Here is a 17,417-nt window from a genome sequence, read left to right as displayed (position 1 = left end):
ATCTCCTGGTCAATTCCATTTCCCTCATGAATGATGATTGGATGATGGTAACAACAAATTCAAACTTTCCTCGTCCTTCCAAAACAAGTGGACCATGAATCTGATGACTTCTATAGCTATCCTCCTTCAGAGCCGAGAGAGACTGGCCATTAACTGAAAATAAGATGCAACAGGTAATGATTGATGCCATGCATTGGCCGCAGAATAGCAGACTGAATGATGTAGACTTTGTTGTGTGTGTTGCGCATAAATGAATTGATGTAATTGTGCACTGCCACTAATCAACATTCTACAGAACACACTAATTTTCCCCTTCTTGCAAACAAGAAATGTGTACTTCTCCTGCATCTTGGTGATACATTGCTTTTAATTCAATACAGGAAGGGGACTCACTTAATCTGCGCAATGCAAATGACTGTGACTTAACAGCACCGTCCATCATGATGATGGCGAAAGAGACGGCCTGCAGCGTTAACGAGATGAGATGCAACAGGTAATGATTGATGCCATGCATTGGCCACAGAATGGCAGACTGAATGATGTAGATTTTGTGGTGTGTGTTGCGCATGAATTTATGTAATTGTGCACTGCCACTAATCAACTTTCTACAGAACACACTAGTAATTACTAATTTTCCCCTTCTGGCAAACAAGAAATGTGTACTTTTCCTGCATCTTGGTGATACATTGCTTTTAATTCAATACAGGAAGGGGACTCACTCAATCTGCGCAATGCAAATGACTGTGACTTAACAGCACCGTCCATCATGATGATGGCGAAAGAGACGGCCCGTTAACTTAAGATGAGAAGGAACAGGTAATGAATGATGACAATTAATGGCATGCATTGGACACCTGACTCTGAGCTATTGGTCTTTGTGTTTGCGTTGTTTGTTGTGCACAAAGTGATGTCAAAGTGTACTAGTGGTAATCTATCTTTCTGTACACAATAAAGAATGACTCAAGTCAGTAATATTTATATTTCTACTCTTGTTGTGTTATAAAAATTACACTTGTACTGCAGGCCGATCTCCAGTTAGTCAGTAGAAGTATCAGAGCTGATGATGAAGTCAGGAGGATGTTTCATGAGTGGCATAAAACGGAAAAGCCTAAAGGTAAACACGTCAACAACAACCACAGCACACCCAAATGTCTGTGTAGAAGTTGAATAGAGTGTAGCGGTGGGATGACTGCAGTGCATTGATTTTACTAACTTTAACTGTAAAATGCTATGTTTGGAATGGATAATGTGCTTTGCGTTTGTCCAACTCTTTGAGAGACTCTAAAGTGTTAACGTAGGATGTGCTAATGGTAAGCACTGTGGGCCTGATCTCTCCTGTTACTGTTGAAGGTCTATGCTGGAAACAGACTACAGTAGAGATGATGCATATGCATACATGCCACCTCGGAAAGTGTTCTTGTTGCACTACACCATCACTTGTGCATTTGTTTTCACTTTCTTTCTGAATATCCCCTTTGGTTTTCAATCTAAAATTACAGGCCGGCCCTTGTCCAAAACTTTGTAAAACATTACAATGCATATTAATTACCTTACCAATCAATCACCTTTTTATTCCAGCCGGGCAGTGGCGAGTGGCGAGGCGACACACCCAAGATTGATGGACGAGAGGAGCAAGAGGAATGCCGAGATGCAAAAAACCAGTCCACATTTTTGACCAGGATAAGACAGTAACAGTATCCACTTTTCACTTCTTTTAAATAATTTGATTAATATCTTGTATACATTCTTTACAACAGTGTGTTCTTGGAGTTGTTATTATCAATCATAATTACGTTTGCTCTGTGTTTACGATTCTTCACTACCAATATTTAAAATTTCTATTTGCTATCTGTTAAAGTATTAAGGCCGGAACAGAACAAGAAATAGAAGTGTATGTAATCCGGGTCTCATCATCATGCATGCATTGCCTTTTTCTCCCTTAACATATGGAATGGATATGGTATGATAGTCTTCAATGATTGTCGTTTGTTTGTCTATGTATGCATACTGTTTTTCTATGTCAAACCTTTCCCAAAATCCCCCTTCCCATCCAATCAACGGACCCTAACCCTCTTCCCCCAGGCTGTGTGACTTATTGTCGAGGTGTAACTAAATTAAATGTACACCAATACTTAATCACACACTTGCTGGGGCGGATGTGGTGAAAGCAACACTACTTCAATTTCAATGCAGAGCGATGATCTTCTTCTGCTTGCCCACCCATGAGTAGGATATTTCAGAGGTTATTTTATTTAACAAAGGAACATATACCTCAGCATGAATTGCCGGCATTGATTGGATTTGTTTGTTGTCATTCCTCGTATACAGCACTAACTGTTAGACTGTAGGCATAGTCAAGTGACTCGAGTCGACAAAACTATAGTTTGTAACTCTGTCTAGTAGGCTATCCTCATAATAACCAGCATTCAGTTTTTTTGTCAAATATTTGAGCATATAATTGTGGCTCGGTAAATTCTGTGATGTACTTCATTCAACTACTCCTCTAACAGTCTCTCAAAGGCGATTGACTATCTCCTTTTCTTTTTTTGGAAATGCTGCCACCCTGCCAGTGTATACTACTACTACTATACTACCACCACCACCACCCCAATCATGGCATGTATGAAAAAGGAAACCATCTTCACCATGCAGCCAGTGCTGTGCCACAGTTGGACATAAACATCAAGCACCGGTAAGAGAGAAGTTTGGGGGAGGCAGAATTAATAATGGACATGTTGTCAATGATTTCAGTTTCAAACACCACTCCAAAGAATGCATAGTAGGACCAGTCGATGAGTGAGGTGTGTCGCATCTATCTGTTTGTGTCTTATACAGTCAGCAAATTATTGAAATCAAACACACGCTATGGGCGGCCAGGCACCAGCAAGGAAACAGTGTGATGTAAAACAGTTACCCCACCTACAAAACATTAACAACATTGCATGTAACATAGAAAAATATATTTAATTGACCCTAACAAATAAACTAAACCCACAAAAGCTGACCCACCCACCTCCCTAACCCCAACGACTGTCCATAGAAGTAGAGAACGCCCAAACGAGTGAAGAACGAACAGGAATTAAAAAAGGGGCAGTGACAGGGACTAACTGGTGGGGCGGGACTGGAGGAGGACACACATCTGGTCCTCTAAATGGGCGACGCGGCATCTAAAGCCGCGGCAGTTGCAGCCACAGTGGGGGGGGCACCGGAGATGACACGGTGGCGGCGGGCAGCCGTCCGGCGGTGGCGCCGTACCGCTGGAGGGCGGTGGCTGGGGCCCGGGGCACTGGAGGAGGCTTCAATAGCTGCAGCAGCCTCCTCCTCCTCCTCGGCTAGGACCACCAGCCGCCGGTATTCCTGCTGGATTGCCTCCAGCTTCCGGCGCCGTGCCTTGGCGGCCAACTCCTTACGGTTGAGTTTCGGAGTTGCTGTGTATCAAAAAGAAAAAAACAAGACAATTGTAAAATATAGTCTTAATAAAACAGTAGGACAAGATAATTATTTATACACATAGTGGCATGGTAGAGTAGCACTATAAAATAAAGCACAGTAGTACATAACATTTTAAATGTCGCCCGTCCTTCTTCCTTCCACCTGTCTTACACTTTTTAGTTGAACAGTGCACCAGGTGCTCTTCTCCATAAAACTTTCAAAGCGGAGTTGAAATCAGATAGATGAGGACATTGGTTACTCAATACTCCGGCTCCTAGTCCTATACCAATTAAAAGGAATTCTAGTCTTCTAGTTCACTCTTCAAACGTCCCCAAGAACTCATACTTACTTACGACATCGGATAGCGGGCAGACTTTGTCCGCCCGCCATCCGACTGCTAAAAAGGGTGGGGGTCCCGTGGGGACAATTAATTAGTATGATGCGCCCGGCACAGTGGCGGGCGCACCCTGTTTTTTTAAATTTAAATTCTGGTTGGCTTTGCTGAAAGCAATGCTAAAATGTTGTGCTGCTTTTCCAAGCACAACATGACGGGCCTCGCACGGAGCCTGTCACGTTTTGCTTTGAAAGTCGGGGGGGTACCATAGCATCGGTAGGTACCCTCCATGGGGGCCCCCAAGCATACTCTGCAATGTGTGCATGCCTTTCCGTGGCGGACGGCAATGCCGCCACGCAAAGGCATTCCAAAATGCAGATTATATGGCTGCCGGTGTGGTGAGAGAGACACCACCGCCATATTGAACCCTTTTCCGCCTGGACATGTCTGAATATTTTCTACAGGGATGGCGGGAGGTTTGCCCCTGCGGTGACGGCAGTGAATTCCAGCCGGCCCGGCGGGGGCAATACGCCCACCATCCTAATGGGGCCCTAATTCACAACTGTACAGTATACATATACATACAGTACACCTTTGCAGTGAGTGTGCTGTCAAGTTCAACAATAGTTAAAGATTATGAATCTAACTTACCACCGCCTGCCACTGGTGCTGCCACTCCCCCTCCGTTGCTATCTGCAACTGCCGCATCCTCGCCCTCGGCGTCGCCTTCGCTGGCCCCAGCAATGGTGGTCGGTAGTGCGCCTAGAAAACATTACACATTTATTAGGCGACATATACACCTCCCCCCTATTGATCAGTAGCAAGGTTGAAAAATGAGTTAATACTAACATACATCACTAGTACAAATCAGGTAGTAGTAGAGTAGACACTAAGTTATATGATCATTGTAGCATTTGCTTGATTAGCCCTAGCCATGCACATGTGACGTTACCTTTACCTTGCAGCTTCTTAAGACACCTTTGAGCCCACATGACCTGCCTCACACTGCTACAGTCTAGTCTACGCGCTGCGTACAAGCGGTCAACAAACATTAACAAGCCACTTTTTTAGGAAGAACTGGTGTACTACTGTTACTGTTAGTCCATATTGTTTATCCATAGATGCTACACTTTTTGGCACGGCTGAGAAATGCTTGCAAGTTGCAATATACTAACGCACACCATTTCTTTTTTCGCATTACAGACGCAAGATTCCCTTCTACGAACCAGAGCTTCTGAACGATGCACCAACTACCAGTACTAGGTTCTTCTGAGGTGAGGGGTCCCTTCACTCACATCTTCATTTATAAATGTATATAAACTAAATTGCTATGGGATGGTGGTGCTGCCTTCCACCACTGTTCAGTTATCATGATTTAATTCCCAACTGTATAAGTGTAACAATGTATATTGTTTTAATATTATTGATTTGCCGGTTGGTGCTGCTAAGAAAACAGTGTACAGACCTTCTCAAATTGAAATAAACATTTTAAACTTACATAGACTTCGTGGTATTTGGTGTGGAGTGGACTAACTTACACGAGTGAGCAAATTAAAGTAAGGGTGTGCATGTGAATTGCTTCCACGACAGAGGTTGGGTGTGTTATGTTCTGGGTTGTCTACTTGTTGGTTATCTTGGGGGGAGGGTTCCGAGACCTAATAGGTATGACAAGACAGTACTATAGTCAAGCAGTGGAATTGTGGTGGGTGCGGAATTTCTGATTGAGGTGTGCAAGGAAGGTCCAACCTACCATCACCAACATCCTATTTTCTGGTGCAAATGTATGTGCAAGATCCCTACAACAGTGGTATGTCCTATAGGGTATCATATCAAAATATTAAGAAATCTGGTAGGGCTGTTGTTGCTGTGAATTTTCAAAGCCTCAACATCAATAAGAGTAAAAAGTAGTACAAGACAACGACCCAACGGATTGTACGAGCTACTGGTGAATATGAGTTTTATATTACAACCTTTCACAAAGAGTGGCACTGGCCAACTGGGCAAGACTAGCTACTACAGTACAGACAGACAGACTGATAGTATGTAGTAGTACTCAGTCATCATAGCGGAGGCAGGGATAAGCTTTTTGAAACCGTACAGATCGAAGGATAATTGGTGGTAAAAAAATAGCATTTGGAAACACACTATAGTTCGGGAGAAATGGGGCAGTAAAAGTTATGGAATAAGAAATATTTTAAAAACAAGAAGACTTACTGGGGCCAGCAGAGGAGCCCTCAGCGGTGTCCTCCTGGTGGTGTTCCTGTCCCGCCGACTGTCCAGTCCCTGTCGGTCTGCCCCTGGGTGCTGATGGACAGGAGAGATATAAGAATTAAGAAAGAGACAAACATTGATGGATGGTGTCAAACAAATACAATATTTTTCAACAACGGTCTAAAAACACTTATGTAAACAACAATTGCAATAACTACATTGACCGATCTCATCTGGTCAACATGTAATATCGTGGGATTCGCAGTTCGACTACTTAAGTTACTATTTATCAACAGTAATCCATTCTTCCATTCTGATTCCAGAAAACTAAGTTACAAGTAAGCCTAAGTATTAGTACAACGTACCACCCAACCTAGCCCACCTATTCCAGGCATGCCAATTGTACATTAAGTATGCATTTCCACTGTATTCCTCAACAATGTGTATGATCCAATCATGGAGGACACATGAACATGACTAAATTTTTTGTATACACCAAATTTTGGTTTGATTGATGCTGATCTGCTACTGCTAAGTAACTGCAAAGCCTACCTCCACTCATTGAACAAACTAGAAAAGGTTCTAAAGACTGCCGTACTAGCAGCACGTCACGTAACTGAGTGAGGGGGGGCATCACGCATACCACTAACCAATTAGAAGCTCATACAAAGTACCTAAACCTAAGTATCAATCCGCCCCTATCTATTAGTGACAGGACAAAGTAAGGAGTGGACGTGAGTCACTGTAGCATTACGTAACTTAATTTCTCTAAAATAAACTTGTAAAGAATCACGCTAAGCAAGCGCAAACGCAAAGCTGCAAACAAGTAAGCTTAGTAGTAGCGCAGAAGAGCACCTGTGTCATAATCACAGAAGACTTTTAAACGTTATTAACCTGGAATGTATTGTAAGCAGCAACATTCTAGCTGGTTGGAAGGAAAAAAAGATATTCGCAATATATAACATAGAGCAGAAGAACAGACACAAAGTTGTAATAATTAAATAGGTACTCACCAAGCCCCGGGACCTCCACTCCTAGCAGGTCCAGCAGGTCCTGCTCACGGTCCAGGATGTCGGACCACCGGTGCGTCAGCTGTGCATGGGTGCGCCGGACCCCAGAGATGCGCGACACTGCCCGGCGCACCTTCCCCCACCGCTGCCGACGCTCCCGGAGGCCGTACACAGACCCAGGCCTGCCACCTGCTGCCAGGGTTGAGGGGAGGTGGCGCTGCACAAAGAAAATTAGTGCAGCCAACTCCGCCTCCCCAAATAAGGCCCGTGCATGCACCCCTTGTGGGCGCCGCCTTCCGCAAGGAAGGCGGTCACGGCTCTGGCTGCGCCGGCGAACAGCCCTGCCCTTGGACATGGTTCTGGGGACGGGGCGGGAAAGAAAAGGTAAAATAAATAAAGGAGTAAAGGAAATAAATAGCGGGCAATACAAAGAGAAAAAGTAGCTAAAAAACAAAAAAAAAGTAGACAAAAACAAAAAATATAGAGGCAGGAAAATAGTTAGAGAAATAATAAGTAATAAAGATCCAAAAAAAGTGGCTATAAACAAAGGATTGAAAAGATTTAGGGAGGATTGAAAATCAGGCCCCAGAACCATGCAATAGAGTGGAAAACAAGATGGCCGCGCCCATTGCGACCACGTGCGCAAGTTCGCGCGATATTTTCTCCCTGAGCAAGCAAAAAGCAACGCGATCAAGTAAAAGCGGTCGCGAACAGGAAATATCGACCTCGAACATGCATTGCGCGACCCGGAACAGGAAGTAAACATCGCCAGAGGGCGGGACAAGTGAAAACAAGATGGCCGCGCCCGTGAGCAACCGCATGGGTAAGTTGGCGACCCGCGATCACGCAAAAAATACCGCGAACAGGCGGCAAAAAAACTTCAGCGTCTTCGCAATATTTCCGGCGTGTTTGCGGAGATTTTATGCATTCTCGCGATAATTTGCAGAAGTTAATTCCGCAAATTCCGCCCACCCCTAGCTCAGAGTCCCGCAAAGAAAAATAAAATGATAATAACTCTTGTTAATATCATTTTATTTTTTTGCACTGCTCGCCGAGCAGTGGTGTGATGCTCCTCTGCCTTAGCAGATGAGCCGCCACTGGACGCTCCCTAAACAATGAGAAAAACATTCAGAGGGGCAACCCTTTCCCCTTTTTTGGCACATCCTGTTTGCCTTACTACAAACAACCCCACGGGCATTATTCTAAGTGAAATCCATGATGGCACAAACTTTCCGCCCTTGGAGGTGGCTGGGGTGCCAGCCAATATGTGTTCAGGGAAATGACCAGACCCCTTCTCCTCAGATACACCAAACTGGTTTGATGACCAGTTTCCCTTTCAACTGCGCTGTGACAAGCCAGCTACAGAGAACCCAGGAAACAAACCTTCGCTTCCCCAGGTCTCTCTTCACATCTATCTATGAATTTACAGGCTTCACCCTGGCCTGCCTCGCGTAATAAAGTTATTCAGTCGTCCCTAACTGTCCTCCCTGAGCTGATTTGAGTCAAATACCTCATACTTAGTTCTTTCTGCTAAAAGGCCTAAAGCATTGCCTCTGCTTGGGGTGCCATTTCCATTCCTCATTCAGGAGAAGCACTATCAGGGGCCAGCTACCCAAGAAAATTAGAACTTTTTTAAAGTCACTTTTCCTAAATATTTATTGAAATCCAAAGTCATCACTGAGTGGGAATTTTAATAAGCATTAAAATGTTGATTGGTTTAATCTGTTAGCTTGTGCTAAACCAGAGATATGAGAGCTATGATTTTATTCTTAACTCATAGGACAGCTGCAGCCCTTTGCAGTGAAAATAGAGTTTGTCACTGTAGGTACATGCAAATATTACATTTGTGTATGTGCCACGTTTAAATATTAGGCACAGACCTTGTGGGCTACAAGGCTTACTTGGAGATGACTTATTTAGTATTTAAAAGTATGGCTCTTTCCAGTCAAAAAGGGTTATTCTGAAAAGGTTCACTTGAAATTTTACATGCTTCAGGAGTCAAAAAACACTATAGGCCTTAAGTCATGTTTTGTCTTAGTGAATGACACAATATGTGCTACAGTCTACAGGTGACATTTCACTTTCTGTGCCATATATTTTCTTAAGTCATATACCATGGCCTTGCATTGAAGAATAATATATAAATTAGTTTTTTGCCAATTTTACCATGTTTATAGGGTCATAGCACATACACTGGGGCTTGAACAAAAGGCATTTGTGTTTTAGATATATCAGTCCAGTGTCTATCATGTCTATGAAAGGGGTAATACAAAAAAGTGATGCCTGGAAGGCTTAACCCCTTCAGTGCCCATGACGAGCTGGACTCGTCATGGGCCGCGGTTGCGCTGTGCCCATGACGAGTCCAGCTCGTCATAGAACCCGCCCGCTAATGCAACGGCCGGCACAGGGCGGGGAAAGGGGCGGGCACTGAAGGGGTTAAATTAATCTCAGTCACTGGTAATGTCTCGGGCCACCATGCCACCTCAGATTTAACCCAGCCATATGTTAATCAGCCTTGATTGTCCACCCAATAGGAGCAGTTTGGGCCAAACTGTCAAGTATGGTCCTCTCTAAATTGTAACACATGCAACCCAAGACTGGTTTTAGCCTATTTAGGTCTTTTCAGTCAGATGCAGCTTGGCTCCTGTGGCACAGCAAGCACCGGACCTATGTCTGGGCATACCTGTAGCAGTTGCAGAATGGGCTGATGAGATAATGGAGGAAGAATCAATGTTTTCATATGATTTGGTCAGTGAGTGCAACATGTGCAACAGATGAAGATGTGGTATTTGTCAAGGCCGGGTAAGGGTGGTGGTCAGGAGCAGACTGGCTGCTTTGTCTCCCTTTCACTATTACGTTTAAACATTTTCATATCAAATATAGTCAGAATATGTTGCTCTCTGTATAATAAGCTCTGTTTTCTTTTTCTGCCTCCCTTCTCCTGGCATGGTACAGTCTGCTGGAGGGGTGTTCAGTTACAAAACACCATTTGAGAGTTGAGGTGGTGGCCTACAAAGTGTCTTTGGATTAATCTGATGACTTTGAACATAATCCTGCTTGGTGGTGGTGCATTACTCAAAATAAATAATGCTGAACCAGCCGAAGTAAGGGCAGTTGGATATCATTACAACTTATAGTGAGAGGTTGATGTAATTGGCTCTCTCCACAGATGGATATTACTGGGTTACTGATGATCCTGAGAACTGATTGGGATACATGCACCTGTGAGTGATGGGAGTAATACTATATAGCATATCGGAAAGGTGCAGTTCTAGAATTATTATGGCAAGCGGCCAAATGGTTCTTACAATAACATGCATGTCATATGGCAGAAATGTTGACAATGGGACCTGATAAATGTGGTACAGGGTAGTGTAAGGTTTGTTATGAAATGGCATTCTTTAGATAAGTATCTCCTTTTGCCTATATGCTCCTATATTCTTCAAGAGGTGAGCGCTATGTGAAAGGATATGGAAATGCAAGTGTGACTGATGTGATTGAGCATTCATTTTGAGAAGAGCATAAGGGGTGTTTGGAAACAGAGGAGATATGTAAGGGAGACAAAGTGAGGTATTTTCTTCATGTGCATGCACCATTAAGATGATGCACTAATAAAAAGTGATTGAACATGGTGGAGATTAAGGTGCAGATATGAGTGTTGATCGTAGAAAAGGTTTGCAGCTGTTAAATAACTTGGACTACCTACGAATAGTACTGCAAATAATTTAGCACAAAACCCATTATTCGGAATGGTAAATAGCAGGGTCATGAAACATGGGGACATTTAGGGCCTGATTCACAAATTTACACTTAGGACAGGTCAACCTTTTTATGTGCAGAGTGTCCACCATGAGTGCGGAGACTCCGCAGTTGTAAAGATACGACTTGTAAAATTTGTTTGTGAAAACTAAACTGTAATTTTACCTTTGTGAATCAGGCCCAATATTCAATTTATTATACACCACTGTATTTTTTGTGGGGAATAAATATAATCCATAAATCGCTTGATTTGATGGTCCTGAATAGTGGACAGAGAAGGCATTCTAGTCATAGTGAAAGGACTATTCAGCATCATGAATTTCTATTGATTTACATTCGTGAGCTCCAATGTTTTGTAAAATGTGATTTTGGTTCACCAGGACAACCCAAATCATAAGTGACTGATATGCAGATAATTTAGCACTATTCTGGACATAGAGACAATATGCAAATTGGCCAGGGCAGCCAATGTAAATACATAATCTATTAACTCTTGTAAGCAAGAAGATATATCTAGCCATTAGCAATCAGAAAACAGACAATACACAGAGGCCTGCATTAACAAATTTGTTGTAATCCTGTGTGGAAATTTCGCACCCAGTAAGAACCGATAATGAAACTTGGTATTTAGCTAGCACACAATTAGTACAATATGTCAGACCACTGAACGGGAGATAATGTGCTATTTCTACATGTCTTCACCCATCATGCACCTTACGGACCATCTTCATTCCAATAAACAAGGACTTCCTAGCCCAGTTTATCAATAAACTTAAGCCGACGTTTTATCGTAGAGAAATTATTTTAGCTCTCTTCATCAAACAACAAATTCAATCTTTTTAACAGATTATCATGCAATCTAATTGATTTCTACTCAAAGGAGTATATCTTCCTAAAATTCTTTAATGCAGATGACATCACTACATCATTTAAAAATCTACAATATGACATGACAATATAATTTAAACAAAACTACAATGTGAACAACTGTCATATTAAAACAAACCTGCCATGGATGAGTTAAGTCTTGAAAACATGTGTGAGACTACTGTTGCGTGCAGCACAGTAACTGTACCCGTGTAGCCTGGCCCTGAGGTGGCTCTGCAGGATTACCTATTGACCTGGAGAAGGCCTCAAAAGGTTAGTGTACACTCATAAGGAAAGTCAGTGTTTTGTCTGTAGTGACACTTTATTATACACATAGGAGGAAAACTGCCTGCAGTTTTGCTTCTCTTTCACCTGCAAAGTTCAGTGACATATCAAATGGGGAAGAATTTGTGTGAGAAAACCAAATCTGAAAGTTCCAAGAAGATATCTGCACAACTTATGAGTCATCTTGGATTGTCATACTTTTCTGGCTCAGCTCAGGATCAGAGACTGGGCCTTTTGTCACCTGGTGTGTCAAGTTATTTACATTTCTCTCCAGCAGGAGGGACAAAAGCAGCCCCACATAAAACAATTAATTAACAGTGCTTTCCTAAGCCCCTGAGCAGGAAATTGTGGGGATGAAATCAATTGCATATGTTAATTAATTGCCACATTGCACCAGGGCTGGGGACAGCCCATGCCCACTGAACAGAAAAGAAACGCCCAGACAACTGAATCCAACACAGGAAGGGGCTCCTCTTTGACCGTTTGATGGCAAAGGCCATTGCAGTGATGTCAGTGAGGGGCAGAGATGAGACCATAGGAGCAGATGTGTCCAGTGACTCTTGGATGACGCCCTCTTAAACTATCCAGCGAGCTATGCAGGAGGGTTGGGATAGGAGTGGAGAAGCGATGAGGCAACCCTGATTCTCCAGGGGGGCCTTGCTTCTAGAACCTTCCATTCCCCTTTACAAATTCTAGCATACTTGAGAGACTTTCTCTTGATTGATGGTGTTTGTGCTTTTTGCTGGTGGGCCCTGGTACGTGGGCCATGAGCAACTGGAAGGAGGAACCCCCTGTTGTCCAACAAGGACTAAGGACTCTGCCACAGTTTACACTAAGACCTGTGGGTCTCCACAAGGGCCAATGAAGCTGACCTCATGAGGACCAGTTGTGGTTAAGCTCTGGACTTTTGTACGCAGAGACAAGGGCCAGGAGGAAAGCTAGTGCAGAGAGCCATCAAAACCATCTCCTTGAAGATTACACCACTTTGGAGGTGAGGAGGTCTGCTAAACTAGTCCTGGTGGCTAGAGCTCACTACCAGGAGTAGAATGCACCCAGGATGTCCCAAATCAGCTCAAAGGGGACTGAGTTATGCCATTTCCATGATTGGTGACCTTTGATAATTTTATCAACCACTGAGTACATGGGACTCTGCTGCATTTTCTAAAAATACCTCTGAGGTGAACCAAAGCCTGGGGATGGCGAATGGTTTATGGGCTTATTTGCACCCGGAGAGGACACGCGTGGAGCCCCCTCCTCTCATTGTTAAACACCCCCGTTGGCCCGCATCTCCCCAAGGGCTGCCACAAAGAAGAGGGGAATGCTGTTGCGCTCCATCCACTGGTGGTGGGCCTTTCCTTCGCTTTCAGTACCAGTGTATGATGGAAAGAGGCGGCCACCATCATGAGTGCACACTCTGCCCGCATACAGCGGACAGGGGAGAAAAGGGCTGCTGGCTCCTGCAGCAGTGGGAGAAAGGCTACCACATTGATCAGGCGGGGCAGCCAGGAATGGGCTCCCTGTGCTGCTTCCAATGTTTTAGGCATGTTGGGGTGCTTGGGTGGAACTGGGCACAACAGGATAGTAAAAAAACAATAAAAAAACAAAAGAGGCATGAGGCCATGCACCAAGAAAATAAACACAGACTCCTCGCACTGCAGCTGGATAGACACTCATTAGATATTCACTGCTCCTGGCTGGAGTGCCTCATAATGCCTTGCGGGGCTAATTTACATGTACCTTTCTGCTCTTGTGGTGGCTCCTAGAAGACCAAGACGCCACCAAGAAAATTGACCAATGCTGTGGGGGCTGCAGGCAGCCAGCAGCTCCCCCCCGCTTTAGGGGAGGGAGCTGCTGTCTCTTTTTTTAAACTGACCCTATATATGCTGGTTCCAGGAATCCTTGACCCTTTGGAATGTTCACTTAATTTCTTTAAAGCACTTCCAAGGCTGGAGCTTATAGTTTACAGCTGCAGGTGCAACATTCTCTAACTGTTGCATCTATTGCTAACCACAATGTGGCCTGAAGGTGTGTAAGACGGATACATGTTAGGTTCTGTAAAGACTGACTAAGTGATGAGGTTTCATGTTTTCAGAAAGCAATGCTTTCCAGGTAGTGCATTTGTGATAGCTTTTTTCATGGCTCGAAAGAATATAGAAAGCACAAAGACACACAACAGATTCATTTTAAAATGCATTATTGAAATTGTAATGTTGAAAATGATCACTGATCAAGGTTAATATGTTTTATTAATGTTTATAATTGCATCTACACATGATTATTATTGATGATTGCATTGACATACACAATTATGGAATTTTTCAGGATGTGGTTTGTTGACCTTGAAACTTTGACCAAGCCAATAGACTAACTTATATGTTTTTATGACCCTTTAAGGGGGGGTCAAAGGTGATGACACGGTGTAATCTAGGGTTTTTATCTTCTACATAACATATGTATTTGTAAAATAATGTGTTGTCTTTAGTAGTGTGTGTGATAAATGTTCTTTTTCTTTCTCTGACTGGACAATCATTTATTGAGTTCTATTATTGTGTGTCAGCGAATGGAGATTACAAATCCAAGCTCCTCCCCTGAGTAGGCCTCACTACCCAGAGAGAGTCAAGCACTACAATGGGGTGCTATTTTGACCTATTGCTTGTGCAGGCCACACAACTAGTAACCCAGTTCCCTACAGTATTCCTCTTTAATTATGGAACATTTATTTACATGTGTTTTTTATTTCGCACTATGCAAACAAATTTGTATAAATATATACATAATTGTTTCCATGCAAACGTGGGTTAGCTAAAATGAATATAACATTTATATGTTCGAGATGTGAATGTATATATATTTTATATATGTTTACATTTATGTATGTGAATGTAAATACATGTGAACTAATATGTTAATTCATATATTGATGGCATCTCTGATGAGACAAGATGTACTATCATGAATGCATCTTACTAGAATGCCTGGAAACACATTAGTTCTATACTGTTCAGTCTATATAATATGCATAATTGAATTCCCTGTCCTATTCACAAAGATAATTTTGTCTGTAAGAGAATGCTGAAGGCAGGAAATACCGGCAATAACACATGCTAAGAATCCACACTGGGTTTTCTGTTTGTCTGAAATTACTAATGCAGATCTCTACTAAGAAAGGTCTGATTCAGGGTTGTTCAATAAATTCCATCACTTGCATAAACACCTGTTTATGCAGGGATTAGAAAAAAGATTTGTCATGTATTTGAAGCATTTGGTAACTATTGGATGTGTTAAATAACTCAACCTTCGTTAAATTACGGCAGATCAAAACTGGCAAAATTTAACAGGGGAAAACCTTATGTTATTTACCAAATCCTTTGGATTTTGGTGCGTTTAACACCAAAATCTGCATGGTATTCTCCAATAACTCATATTAAGTAGTATTTATCGCACTCAATAAATAACGTACCATGTTGTATAGTCATTTACAATGCGCGATAAATAGCATCTATACTCATAATCAGCCCCTAAGGGGAGAAATATCAATTCATAAATCCCACTCAGGCCCTGGAAACTGGGTGCCCCAAGACATGGTTTGCTAGGAATTTTGGAACTGCCCACTTCCCAAACTCTGAAAATGGTTTAACTCTTGGCAGGACCAGAGAGCCCTTGTATGTCAGTAGACATTTTCCCAGTGGGCTGGAGCCTTCAGGCATGTTTTTTAAGTACCAGAACCAATGCAGAGGCCTCTGTCACTTTATTTTAGCAGGTGCAGTGGGAAGTAAAAGCATAGCACGAGGATGGAAAGAGAGGGGACATGGAGGGATCAAAGAGAGAGAGGAGAAAAGGAAGGAAATTGAAAAATGGATGAATGGATGGAGAGAAAGAGTGGGAAAAAACTGAGGAGGTTGGTTAGATCTTTTTTTTCAAGCCTTCTTTTTTGTATCTAGTCCTGCCCTGACTGCAGAAAAGGACTAGAGTAACTTGTCTTATCGGATGTTAAGGAGAATGCATCACCCCATTTTTGGTAGGGGTGTACGAGAAGGGTCTTCTCCTTGCCAAGAAAAAAAGAGCATTTGCACAGGCGGCTATATTCACCCTCTTGCGATTTCTACTTTATGTCGAATAGCATGCGGAATGAATAGGACCCCTCTGGCAAAGACTTTCCCAGTAGTACTCCTGAAAACCTGCTCCAAGTGCTGCTTTACAGGTGCACAACTAGGAGTGTTTGTAATTTGCTAGAAGTACTCAGGACCAGATTTATCTAATGGTTGCGAAACCCTTGTGCCATGCAATGGAGCACATGGGTAATGCATCTATTAGGTTAGATTTATCAAGCCACACAAGGCCACCATGCATGGTTCTGCATGGCTCGGTAAATCTAGAGTAACACAGAGCAAACCGCATTACTCATAGACCTGGAAATGCATCAAAATACCACACCACCCCAGGTGACGCGTAAAGAGGAGGAATATCTATATTTCTCCCAGTTTTTTCCTCTTTCTATGTGTGTTGCATTTTTTAGTACACATAGAAAGAGGACAATGCCTCAGATGGTTGTTTTTTTGCAGGAAGGTGCCCCTTCCTTCACAAAAACAATCTTACCTACAACGCAGCACTTGCACCACGGCGCAAGGATGCCTGCATTGGCGCTAGGCAGCTAAAAGTGCACCAGAGCAAGGAAGACAGGAATGCTCCGTATTATGTTAAATGCAGAACATTCCTGCCCTTTCCTTTTTATGAGGCGCAGCGAGGTGGCTTGTTGCATTGAGCTGCATGAAAACTTGATAAATAAGCCCTTGGTCTGCACCAATATGTAGGTCGACTACACAGGTACAATTTACCCCGTTTTGGTTAATCGGGTCTTTCTCTTTATCCCTAAGCTGAAATGTGCCTTTTCTATACTTCACAATATTCATCTGCTACTCCTAATGACATTTTGCATTTTGCAGAGATTGTCAAACTTGCAAATTTCGTTTTTTAAACAGTTTAGGAATCACTTTTAGATTAAGAATCTATGTTACATTTTTATCTGCAGAATCATGAGTTTCCTACCTTGGATACAAGAAATCCATCTCTGTATTCAAGTAGTTGCCTGGGATATTCCAGATCTTCCAAAGAACTCATGTTGTCCCTGCACACACTGGCTCGTCGTGCCTGGCCTTGTTATGCAGTGAGCAAACTGCTTTATTACTCATGGGCGAGAACACGGATGAGAATCTAAAGCTATACTTTCTTTCAAGTGGCTGGTGCCAAACCTTTTTTTATTATTTAACCTACTGAGGTTAGACATGAGCATGTTCTGTAAATGATCCTGAACATTTTTATTTACGCACCACTCGCTTAATTGACCTTTGGAGCTTACGCAATATGTGTGTTATTATTGGCCAACTCAACCGTATCTGTACTCAGCTGCAGCCCGTGCAGGTAAGAGCAGTGCGGCGGTGCGGCCGGGTGGGGGGGGGGGGGGGGGGCGACAGATGACCACGAGAGAAAGTTAAATAAATAAATAATTTTCAAGCATCGTT

The 17,417-nt window shown here is 42.9% G+C and overlaps 1 protein-coding gene and 1 long non-coding RNA gene across 2 annotated transcripts in view; both read right to left on the bottom strand.

Annotated features, from left to right (window-relative positions):
• LOC146805018 (acetylserotonin O-methyltransferase-like) overlaps positions 1 to 17,133 on the bottom strand; it is a 540,006-nt gene extending 522,873 nt beyond the window's left edge. Inside the window, exon 1 of the mRNA XM_085622167.1 lies at positions 16,945 to 17,133. Coding sequence (XP_085478293.1) covers positions 16,945 to 17,016 — 72 coding nt within the window. The 5' untranslated portion in view covers positions 17,017 to 17,133. The remainder of the gene's footprint in view (positions 1 to 16,944) is intronic.
• Positions 2,942 to 6,117, bottom strand: LOC146805019 (uncharacterized). Its single transcript, XR_014967777.1, has 3 exons — positions 5,981 to 6,117; positions 4,418 to 4,528; positions 2,942 to 3,428 (listed from the first exon to the last, which is right to left on the bottom strand). It is a non-coding gene; the product is annotated as an uncharacterized LOC146805019 (long non-coding RNA).
• Positions 17,134 to 17,417: the final 284 nt, after the last annotated feature.

This window comes from Triturus cristatus, chromosome 8 (assembly GCF_964204655.1).
Source record: "Triturus cristatus chromosome 8, aTriCri1.1, whole genome shotgun sequence".
NCBI lineage: Eukaryota > Metazoa > Chordata > Amphibia > Caudata > Salamandridae > Triturus > Triturus cristatus.
The sequence above is the reverse complement of the archived record's forward strand: the minus strand, read 5'-3'. Positions and strand labels throughout refer to the sequence as shown.